The following is a 12,493-nucleotide window of genomic DNA, read 5'->3' as shown; positions in this document are numbered from 1 at the left end:
AAAAGCAAAAGCAAAGACATCACCTTGCCGACAAAGGTCCGTATAGTTAAAGCTATGGTTTTCCCAGTAGTAATGTATGGAAGTGAGAGCTGGACCATCAAGAAGGCTGATCGCCGAAGAATGGATGCTTTTGAATTATGGTGCTGGAGGAGACTCTTGAGAGTCCCATGGACTGCAAGAAGATCAAACCTATTCATTCTCAAAGAAATCGGCCCTGAGTGCTCACTAGAAGGACAGATCCTGAAGTTGAGGCTCCAGTACTTTGGCCACCTCATGAGAAGAGAAGACTCCCTAGAAAAGACCCTGATGTTGGGAAAGATGGAGGGCACAAGGAGATGGGGACGACAGAGGATGAGATGGTTGGACACTGTTCTCGAAGCGACTGGCATGAGTTTGGCCAAACTGCGAGAGGCAGTGAAGGATAGGCGTGCCTGGCGTGCTCTGGTCCATGGGGTCACGAAGAGTCGGACACGACTGAACGACAACAACAACAACAACAGCAGCAGCAGCAGCAGCAGGGTTAATGCACAAAGGCAGCAAACTTCAGTTTTTGGTACCTGAGTGGGTGACAGCAACCAGAGGGCGCATCGTGCACTTGAAAGGGCACGATGTGTTGGATGCGCTTTACACCTATGGTGCGCAAGTTCTGCGGAGTTTGGAATTCCCCAGATGTGGCAGAAAGCGGCAAAGAAAAAGAAAGGTGGGGAGGGGGAGCCATTAGCCATAACTGGGATGGGAGGCCAGGAGCCACGTTAGATCAACCCAGCAGCGCGTTAGGAGAAGCAGCGCGGCACCCAACCCCCTCTCTGTCCCACTAAAAAGTCAATAAAAATAAAATGAGCGATTGCAAAGAGGGCACTGCACCAGCTCTCTCCAGACAATGAACTCAAGTGCTGATCTAAAAATACCGTCTGGGCAGATCAGAGGAAGGAGAGCCAGGCATTGAAATAAGGGCAGCTGTCCCAAGAGACGGCTTTTAATTGATGGTTCCTGCAGCTTTGATCATGGCAGCGGCTCACTCTATTTTCTTTGAAACCAAAATATTTCTGCAATTGTTTTGTTTTGTTTTTGTTTTTTTCACAAAAGTAGCACACAAACACACACACATACGAGTGCCTGGGCTGCCAATGTAAGTTTTTAAGGGACCCCTCTCCTTACACACACACACACACACACACACACACACACACACACAGATTTATAACAAAGGCATCTCTCTCAAAATGAAAATCTATACCACTGCAGTCTAGCCTTTTTCCCATTCATTATTAACAGCATCGCTTCAATCTCCAGCAGACACAGATAACGAATGGACTGGTAGCGAGGGAAAAATTAGCAGAAAAGCAGGGGTGGGGAATCTGATTCAATCTTTGATCACAGGTCAACAAAGGGGTCGGGAGCTACAGGTGGGTCATGGGGGTCACAACACCAAGCGGCTGCCGTCATGTTGGACTCCAGTGAAGGCCAACCAGACCAAAGGAGCACTATATATGGTGTCCTGGCCAGCGCACGTTCTTCTTACGAGACACTCATTCAATCAGTTTCCATGTGTGCTGCAAATGCTTGTGAGACATGGACCACTTATAAACGCCAACTCCAACTTCTCGAAAGATTTCATCAACGGTGTCTCCAAAATATTTGCACAACCCTTGGGAAGACAGTCAAACTATACAGTATACAGTCAGTATACTGGAAAAAGCAAAGATCACCAGTGTCAAAGCAATGATTCTTCATCATCAACTTCACTGGGCTGGTCATATTGTTCGGGTGCCTGATTATCATCTTCCAAAGCAACTACTCTATTCCGAACTTAAAAATGGAAAGCGTGATGCCGCTGGTCAACAAAAGAGGTTTAAAGACTCTCTCAAGGCAAATCTTTAAGAATGTAGAATAAACACCGACAACTAGGAAACACTGGCCTGTGAGCGCTCCAATTGGAGAACAGCCTTTACCAAAGGTGTCAAGGACACTCGAACTCAGGACAAAAGGGAGAAATGCACTAAGAGGAAGGCACACTTGGCAAGCCCTCACCATGATCAACACCACCCGGAAACCTATGTCCCCACTATGGAAGGACGCGTGGATTCAGAATTGGCCTCCACAGTCACTTACGGACTTACTGTGGAAACCATGTTCATGGAAGACAATCTTATTCGGCTACAAGTGATCAACAAAGAAGAAGTATCAAAGAATCATAGTTGGAAGAGGCCCTTGTGTTCATCTAGTCCAGACACAGGCAAACTCGGCCCTCCAGATGATTTGGGACTACAACTCCCATCATCCCTCACCGCTGGTCCTGTTAGCTAGGGATGATGGGAGTTGTCATCCCAAACATCTGGAGGGCCAGGTTTGCCTATGCCTGATCTAATCCAACCCCCTTGCAATGCAGGAGTATCCAGCTATCCCTTACGGGGATCAAACCTGCAACCTTAGCATGACCAGCACCACGCTCTAACCAACTGAGCTATCCAGCTTAAAGAGCAGGGTATGTATTTCTGGCCAACCACTGTCCCCATTTTCCTACTGCTATGCCTAGAATGAGGAAGCTCTGCATGGAGAAGGGATCACTTTCTGGCCTATTTCTATGACTTTCTAGACTTCTCCAGGAGTGAGCAGAAGCTGTGGTGGGGAAGCCCAGTTGCCTGGCAGTTTCCATCATGGCAGCTGCTGGGGGTTCAGAACATGATGAGGGGGGAAAGGAGGTGCTCAAGCCTTCCCCCACCCCACCTGTCCCTCAAGAATTAGAGGGGCAGTTCATCTTTTACAGCTCAGGGGGCGTCCCGTCACCCCCTCCAAAAGCCCAGTCACACACAGAGATATGCTCATTCACATATTTTCAGACACACATCACTCTCGCTGGTAGGAGAGGAACTGCATCTTGAACTTCAGGGATTAAATCAGAGATCTCTCCTACCAGCGACAATGTACCAACCACACAATCCTTTGCGTCCAAGCAAAACAGGTTTTGAAGGGTTTTTTAAACAATACCTTCTTAGCAGAAGGAAGAACAGGAGATAGAAGAAAAGAAAGAAAGAAGAAAGATATAACACAATAAGAGCACATCTCTTTGAAAACCACATTTATTTCTCAAAAAAGAGGGGGGAGAGATCATTGTTAATGCTAAGCAAATTTAGCACCTAGTGAGTGAGCCCCATAGAACAGAGTGAGGCTATTTCGCAGTAGATATACTACGGCCTCACCACGCTTTAAAACAGTATTTCAGAGCTGACCAAAAGAACTAAATCACTTTATACCTGCAAAGTATCCACAACACCGACTGTCAAAGTCCTGTGCTACTCCACAAATCACTTCCAAAAGACGCAAATTTGCAGCCACCTTCCATGCACAAAGGAAAACAAATGGTAAAACCTACCTGGGGCTCAGGAGAGAAGGAAAACGACTTCGGAACTGCGGGATGAGCCTAGGGGCAAATCATATACTCCTTCCTAATCTAATCAGGGGGATCAGCTAATTCCTAAATCGCAAGAGGACAGAGCTCTCTTTTCCAATCTGTTTTATGAAATGAAAACAAAATATTGCAAAGCACAGGCAACTGACGACCGGCAATTGAAACAGACTTGGGTCTCAATAAAAGTTCTCAGGACCGCGGAATGACGCTTGCTGAAGCTGGCTTCTGCGATGTATTGAGAAAAGATAGCAAAATAGTAATAATCTCATACAAATTTTCACTTTATTGCTTTTTCAACATTTTACAAAAACATATTGCAGGCAATGAGGGGGAATGAAAGAGGCTTTACTTGTTTGGATTCCTAGCTCGGTTCTCCTGGGCTCTCAACTTCCAACAGAAGGAAAACAAACAAATGAAATTTGCTCACCTCAGAGCTTGCTTCAATTTACTAGAAGCAAATTACTAAATACCTACAGGCTTAACCCAGCAGTTTTCCTTCCAAAGCTTCTTTTCCACCACGACTGAGTAGCCCACTTTTCTACTAAAGGTATTATGTTCTTTATTCCATTAATGATTTAAACCCACTTCCAATCCTCAAAGTTAGGGAGGGGGGGCGACTAAAAGGGTCTACAAGAGCCGGATTGGTGGTGTAACGCAAAACCATACACCTGTCGCACAAGACATTCATTAACGGATCAATGCGTTGAGAAGAGTGCAATACAGCCCTCGTGGGATCGTTGTACTCCTTCAGAATAATGGAGAAGGGATTACATGGAAGCATAGAATCAAGAGTTGGAAGGGACCACGAGGATCATTTAGTCCAACCCCCCTGCAATGCAGGAATCTTTTGCTCAATATGTGACTTGAATCCACAACCCAGAGATTAAGAGTCTCGCAATAACACAACGGAATTCATAACAGTGGCAATGAACTGAACATTTATTCAAAAACTAATCGGTTTAATGATCAACCCAACAAAACTGACGAACTATTTATTGTTTAAATTTGTAGGCCACCCTTCATCCAAATACCTTAGGGTGATTCACAGCCCTGAACATGATCAAATGCATCCCCCACATAAAGCCCTGTACATCTCAGGACCATGGCATCTGAAGAAACCCCCCTTTGCAGGAGGACTTTCTCCAGGTGAGCATCAGAAATGAGGCAGGTGCCTTCTCAGTGGTGGCCCCACAATTATGGAATGCTCTCTCTAGGGGAGGCTCACCTTGGGACTACTCTGCTAGCTTTTCCGGCACTGAAGACCTTTTTCGTATTTTCCCAGACTACTAAACTGTAAATGATTATTATTCCTCCTTCCTTCCTTCCTTCCTTGCTTGCTTCCTTCCTCTCGCCTTTCCTCAAAAAGACATTCCCTGCCTGTGGAAAGCAAGCAATTTTAGACCAAAGGATTCCAGAACATAGACTGTGCCTGAGCCTGGTACCTAAATTTGTCAGTGACCTGGGACAAGCGAGTGCTCAAGCCCTGCTAGACCTGTTCCGCCTCAGAAGTGAATGGGCGTGTGCAACATCAGGTGTTGTAAATGGCAGATATTATAAAGCCTCTGCATTGGAGAAGCATGGCAGAAATAACAGGGGCCTCACCTTTTCCCTTTCCCTGGTCAGTGTACCATGTTCCTCCTGCACTGCAGGGCTCCCACTGAAGTCCTTACTCTGGTGGGACGACATCCGCACAATACACTTAAAAGCAGCATTAGACCACTTAAACAGCCATGGCTTCCCCTTAAGAATCCAGGGAACTGCAGTTTGTTAAAGGCGCTGAAAGTTGACTTGTTGTTGTTCAGTTGTTCAGTCGTGTCCGACTCTTCGTGACCCCATGGACCAGAGCACGCCAAGCACGCCTATCCTTCACTGCCTCTCGTACTTTGGCCAAACTCATGTTGGTAGCTTCGAGAACACTGTCCAACCATCTCGTCCTCTGTCGCCCCCTTCTCCTTGTGCCCTCCATCTTTCCCAACATCAGGGTCTTTCTAGGGAGTCTTCTCTTCTCATGAGGTGGCCAAAGTACTGGAGCCTCAACTTCAGGATCTGCCCTTCCAGTGAGCACTCAGGGCTGATTTCTTTAAGAATGGATAGGTTTGATCTTCTTCCAGTCCATGGGACTCTCAAGAGTCTCCTCCAGCACCATAATTCAAAAGCATCAATTCTTCGGCGATCAGCCTTCTTGATGGTCCAGCTCTCACTTCCGTACATTACTACTGGGAAAACCATAGCTTTAACTATACGGACCTTTGTCGGCAAGGTGATGTCTTTGCTTTTTAAGCTGCTGTCTAGGTTTGTCATTGCTTTTCCTCCCAAGAAGCAGGCGTCTTCTAATTTCGTGACTGCTGTCACCATCTGCAGTGATCATGGAACCCAAGAAAGTGAAATCTCTCACTGCCTCCATTTCTTCCCCTTCTATTTGCCAGGAGGTGATGGGACCAGTGGCCATGACCTTAGTTTTTTTATGTTGAGCTTCAGACCATATTTTGCGCTCTCCTCTTTCACCCTCATTAAAAGGTTCTTAATTCCTCCTCACTTTCTGCCATCAAGGTAGTATCATCAGCATATCTGAGGTTGTTGAGAGTTGACAGGCAACCGCTATTCCCCACACAGAGCTACAATTCCCAGAGTGGTTTAACAATCAAGAAACTCTGGGAATTGTAGCTCTGTGAAGCGAACAGGCGTCTCCCGACAACTCTCCGCACTCTTTGCAGAGCTCCAGTGACGCTTTGGGGGAAGCCATGAGTGTTAAATTGGTGCAACTGTGCTCTGCAGCAGGGGCAATCAGCACCAGGTATGGTTGGACTACAACTCCCATCAGCCCCACCCAGCAGTGGGTGATGGGAGTTGTAGTCTAACAACATCTGGAAGCCCCATGTTGGTTACACCCTTAACAAACTGCCGTTCCCCAAGGTACTTTGGGGAGGAGCCGTGACTGTTCAAAGTGGTAAAGGTGCAAGTCATGCCCTAGTATGACTTTTAGAACACACACATCCAGATCTGGATTTTGATACAGCTACCCACTTGCCCAGACAGGTGGTATGGAATGACATCTGCCCATACACCAAATGCATGGCAGGGAAGGCAAGACCACATCTGTTGGTCATGGCTCCAAACACCTAGCACCCAACTGGCCACACCCCCAGGCACCCAAAAGTGCCGCATCAATGCAACTGTACACACTCAGATCCTCTTCTTAGTAATGCTGTACATAGAACCATAGAACTGTACAGCTGGAAGGGACCCACAGGGTCATCTCATCCAACCCCCTGCAATGGAGGAATCTCAACACGCAGCCCCCCATCCAACCTGGAACCATACCAGACCCTGTTTAGCTTTGCAAATGTGCAGGCAATGGACGGGCACGGGCAACAGGCTCAAAAGCAGCAGGATGGCCTGCAGACCTGTAAAGTTGGGTTCTAACAGAACTCTGAGCATGCCTAAACTTTCCATCAATTTTCAGCATAAATACTGCAAATGTTAGTTTGCAAGGAGCTGGTCCATAAGGTGCAGCCTTCCAGATGGTACTGGGCTGAAACTCCCGTCAGCCCCAGCTAGCATGGCCAATGGTCTGGGATGACGGCAGCTGCAGTACAGAATCTAGATGATGGCACACAGACTGCCCCAGATGTAGGGGAACTTGCGTAATCTCCAGCAGCTGACAAGATAAGACGGGCAAGGGATGCGAATTAATTACTCTGGGGATTGACACGGGCTTTACAATGGCACGGCAAGGATCTGGCTCACATTACAGCTGTTGCCACTGGGAAGTTTCCTTCGAGGCTTTCACCCTTGTCTGCTGTCGCAGCTCATCACAGGAAGCGGCTCTTGTCGAATGCGAACTCCTGGCTCGCTCTGAGCAAAGCAAAACGGAGCTTGTCATGCCTGCTGGAGACGTCACAGGTAAAACTGACAGCCACCAGCCACACAGGTCTTACTCACCCTTATTTTGCCCCCCTCTTCCACGATTTAATGTCCAAGCATTTTATTTATGTTTTATTTGCCCCGAATTTTCTCCACAGAAACCAGCTCTTTTAAGCTGAATCCGAGCAAACATCAAATCGGGTTTTCCTCGGACTGACGGTTTGCTCCGATCGAGCTTTAAAAAGAGCTGGGGGTTTGCTGGCAGAGGAAGCTCGGGGCAAAAAAGGGCTCTTGGACACGGAGCTTCAAATCACAGACGGTGCCTGGAAGAACGGAGGAGAGGTAAATGGAGGTAAGCCCCAAAAGGGAGGAGGTGTGCAACACATGAATGAAAAGAGGTAGATGCATGCCTGCGAACTCTCTCTCTCTCTCTCTCAGCTCAAATAAAGAACCAACAGGGAAAGGATGGCTCTAATACCTGATCCCAGCTTAGAGGGGATTTTTGCAAGGACAAATACGGCCGCACAGAAGATTAAGGTCACGAGAAACTGCCGTCACTAAGACCAGCCTCCATAAGTCCAGCAAAGGATCCCTTTCCCTTCCCTTTGCAACTGAGATGGGCTTTAAGGGGCAAACTGAAAGGAGACTCCTGTCAGTCTTGATCAGAACAATAATTGCATTATTTGCCACCCCGCCCATCTGACTGGGTTGCCCCAACCACTCTGGGGCAGCTTCCAACAAATATAAAGCATCAAAACTTCCCTTTGCAAGGCTGCCTTTCTTCCTTCTAACGCACAGGGGTCGCCAGGGCAACAACTGGCCTTCAAGACAACGCTAATATACGTGGTTGAGGGGAGAGGAAGGGGTTGGTCAGTCTCCTCAGCTTTCACCACTAAGCTTTACTGAGGTGGTGCACATTCTTAAAATATAATTCATTCAATTAAAGAGCAACTACGCTGAGCTATACGCCTCGGCCTAGTTCTCCTCAGACCCCTTTCAGGCATTTATTTTATTTATTCTGTTCTCCACACCAGCCTCGCCCAAACTGCGGCCCTCCCATAAGAACGTGAGAAGGGTCTGGCTGCTGGATCAGGCCTAAGGCCGGGCAGAACGGCCAGGAAACATGGTGCTAGACTGCAACTCCCATCATCCCTTCCCATTGGCCATACTGAGCAGGACTAATAGGAGCTGGAGTCCAGCAACAACCGCTCAGATGGCGGCCTCTCGAGTGATGCCAGAGAGAAGCCTTTCTTCCCATCTCAGCGCATGATGAAACTGGGTGAAATATTTGGCTTATGGGCTAATCCCCAAAGGACGAAACACCTGGAATCAAGAGCACCCGCATTTATTTGAAAGTAAGGTTTTGCTTAACCCTGAAATACAGAAACATGAGGAAAACAGTTCTGGTTGTCCCCATTAATCGCAGATTTAGGGTTGTAGGCAGTGCTAGTCACACTGAAAAGGAACAGATACGACTAACTCAGGCGTCCCCAAACTCGGCCCTCCAGGTGTTTTGGGACTACAACTCCCATCATCCCTAGCTAACAGGACCAGTGGTGAGGGATGATGGGAACTGCAGTCCCAAACATCTGAAGTGCCGAGTTTGGGGGGTGCCTGGACTAAACCTAAGTCCATTAATGGGTCGACTCAGTATGACCAGCACCGAATGCAACTTTTAATTATTTATTCATTTTATCATTTCTTTATACTGCACCTTTTAAGAGTGGTCCCTATAAAGGTGGTTTGATAAAAGCGTCGACGTAAGAAGCAAAATGGCGAGACAACGCAGAACAGCTAAAAAGCTGCCTTAAAAATCATGCCTGTATATCCAGATAAAAAGAAATCAAAGAAGACGCTCTTAAGAATAGTAACATGAAGAGAAAGGGCTGCTGGATCAGGCCAATAGCCCATCTAGTCCAGCATCCTGTTCTCACAGTGGCCGATCGGGGTGTCTGTGGGAAAGCTGCACGCAGGATTTTATCACAAGACCAATCACCTCTCCGGCTTCCAGGAACTACTATTCACTAGCAGCATTAATAATAATAATAATAAATAATATAATAATAATAATAATAATAATATACTGCCCTTCATCCACCGATCACAGGGCGGTTTACAATATAAAAATGCAAAAATGCATACCATAATAATGAACGAAAACAATTTTTAAAAGCCCCCAGTTTAAGTTTTGCTACCTCCGTCCATGGAGGCAGAGCAAAGCCATCCTGGCTGGTAGCCACACATAACTTTTTCCTCCGAGAATCTGCCCAGTTCCCTTTGAACCCCACCCAAGCCCATCGCTGCCTCCTGTGGGAGCGAGTTCAAATCTCACGTAGATCTCATCTTGGCATGGGTAAGGAGAGGCAAGGTTGCATTGCGCCAGATCCACGACGGCAACTCCTGCCGAACGGCTAACTCCTAATCACCAGCAAAATCAAGACTTGCAACAGAGAGAGACCGGGGGGGGGGGTGGCTCGTTTCGTTCCCCGGCCAACGGGTTTTCCCATACAGGTACCTGTAATTGCTTTCTTCTCGCCTTTCTCCAGCTTCGCTTGGGGCGACTCGGTATCTCCGCCGTGCTCCAAGGGCTGCTCTAACCCTTTTCATGACTGCGCTTTTGAAGCTCATCTGAAGCTGGCTGGTGTATTTCTCATGCTGAAGGGCAAAAGAGAGACACACAAACGTCTATAGCACAAGGTGGGGTGGGGGAAAACTGTTTTCCAGCCCAAGGGCAACACTCCCTTTCTGAGCAGGCCTTTGGGGGCCGCGAGGCAATTTTTGGGTAGAGCAAAATAAGCGTTAAGTTTATTCACAGGCAAGCTTGTTCATACACTCTCTTAGCCACTATCCAGGCAAGCAATAAGTGTTGTCGGAGTTCAAGGACAGGGCCGGATTTAGGGTAATGGGGCCCTTTATATGTGATATTTTAGGGAGCAGGCTAGCAGGCGGGGCCCATTACTTACATCATAGGAGCCTACACAACACAAAACACTGTTGCTGTATTTGGTGTTTTTTTGGGGGGGGGGAGATCATCAGGGTCATCTAGTCCAACCCCCTGCAATGCAGGAACCTTGTAATTGAATTAATAGTTTGTCATTGTTACAGTGTGAGGATTAAACAGGAATGGGGAAATGCAAAACATTTTGGTAATATTTTGTGGGGGGGTGTGCACAAAGGTAAGAAGCTTGAGGAGAGGAGAAAAGGGTCTTCTTTGCAGTCCTGGGCAGGGCATATATAGACATCATGGCACCCTCAGACCCCTTATTTTTAATATTTTTAAAAAACTGACAGGGGTTGGACTTTTGAGGTGGTCTGCCTGCTTGGGGAGTCTGCCTACTTGTGTGTGTGTGTGTGTGTGTGTGTGTGTGTTATTTTTGTGGGGGTTGTAGTTGTTTCGCCTGTTGTTGTTGGGATAGGGCGGCCATCACTAGTTTTTCTTTCTGTGAAATGGGCTTTTTTGTGTGGGTCCATGGCAGCTTCCTGGATTTCTGGGTGTGTCCCAAGGCCTAAGAAGGCTGGAGACATTTCTTATAACCCGTTGCTATAACAAGCCACTGTTTCCAAATAACACCCCCCCCCCCAAATCTTTTGTGGAAGCTCTTTTGCCCTGCCACGGAATTCACACAAGATCTCCAATCTGCACTGCTGTGTGTTCTTCCTTACGATGTGCGTCTTATTTCTCAGGCTCAGGCAGCCGAAACATGGCCCAAATCCTGCCCGGCAACTTTGCCTGAGCCGTGGACTTTCACAAGAACCTCATCACTGGCTGGCTTTGAAAAGAAAAAAAGTAAGTGAAATTGCTAGAGCCTCATGACTATGGGCCAAAACCTTGAAAAGGTGAAGGCAGCCTATCCTATGGAACAGGCGGAGATATATAATAATAAGCGGACACAGATCTGCCAGGTGGGGATTAGCTCTGATCTAAGATTGTTTCAGCATAATGCACTGGGTGTTTTCTCATGGGAAAGATCTGAAATAAATGGGAGTGGTGGTGAAAAGCTGCATCTGTGCTTTTTGCACAACACCTGTTCTCATCAACAAGGCTCATGCCTGAATGAGAAGCTCTGAATGATTGTGCACACCACACACTTTTCTCCATTGGGGGGTTTCTAAGCAGAGGTTAGATGACATCAGTCCTGTATGATCAAGCTGAGATCCTGCATTGCACGATTCTATGAACATCTGGAGATCCAAATGTTCCCCACACCTAAGCTAAGCCAATACTAACTACCCGATTTGGGGGGGGGATGTCAGTTTGCATTTCTTAGTGCAGAAAGTATGATCTGACGTGTAGAGATCTTTCCTATTCTAATTGATTCAAGAGGGTTCTGGAAGCCTCTCTGTGCGAAAGAAACAAGCAGAAGGTTCGTGGTGTTCGGGTTATTCCTTCAGAGAAGCTGAGTGCAGCTGGTTTAAACTGGTTCTGCTATCTCTTTCAGTCAAGGTCATGCTGACTATAAAAGTAAGGCCAGAAGAAGCCTGGGCTTCACTTTCTCTTTCTGTCTCTCTTCTTCTGGTGTGGTGTTCTGTACACAGCATGCTTAGTGTTAAGGTTTAGTCTTATTATAAGTTATTGTGAGTTTAAGTTAAGTCTGCTGCAACTGGATTTCTTATGGACAGTGCCAATCCTGTGTATTGGATTTGTGACCATTATGCTCATTTGCCTTCAGTAGCAGTAAAGCTCTGCTGGATGAAATACAATTGCCTCTGGTCTATTTTTTGGGAATCCTGCAACATGCTAACTGTACATTGGAATCTGCTCTGGATCAATATGAATAGAATTCTCTGACGCTCTCTACAAGCATAGAAATGACCTTCCCAATATCAGCTGATCTCGTTATCCATGGAAACATGCAGAGCATGCATCCTACCACTGAGCCACGCAGCCTCCATTTCTACTGCTAGGAGAGCTATCAGAGGCATCAGATCCCATGCCTCCTATGAATCTGGGAAATCCCATTTCCCCGACACCCGTTTTGGGGGATTTTACAAGCTAAGCAGCGGAAAGAAAATGGTGTCGAGCCACTCGTGGGATCTCCCTGAGCTGTAAGTATAGCTCACTAGCACAAGAAGCGTGTCATAAATAGCCCCCTTATTCTCATCCCGCCCCCACAAACAAACAAACACAAAAAGGAATGCAAATGCTCACCTTTAGTGCTTCTTCTGGGACCTTGTGCTGGATGTGTCAAGCACATACATGTTGGCATGTAGAGAACACGT

At 47.0% G+C, this 12,493-nt stretch overlaps 1 protein-coding gene across 1 annotated transcript in view; it reads right to left on the bottom strand.

The window, feature by feature from the left end:
• Positions 1-12,493, bottom strand: part of CEP170B (centrosomal protein 170B) — an 80,082-nt gene that overhangs the window by 39,326 nt on the left and 28,263 nt on the right. The window contains 4 exon segments of the mRNA XM_033138610.1: positions 9,789-9,867; positions 9,869-9,928; positions 12,423-12,457; positions 12,460-12,480. Of these exon segments, the coding sequence (XP_032994501.1) occupies positions 9,789-9,867; positions 9,869-9,928; positions 12,423-12,457; positions 12,460-12,480 (195 nt within the window).

The sequence above is a fragment of the Lacerta agilis genome, chromosome 1 (genome assembly GCF_009819535.1).
Source record: "Lacerta agilis isolate rLacAgi1 chromosome 1, rLacAgi1.pri, whole genome shotgun sequence".
NCBI lineage: Eukaryota > Metazoa > Chordata > Lepidosauria > Squamata > Lacertidae > Lacerta > Lacerta agilis.
The sequence above is the reverse complement of the archived record's forward strand: the minus strand, read 5'-3'. Positions and strand labels throughout refer to the sequence as shown.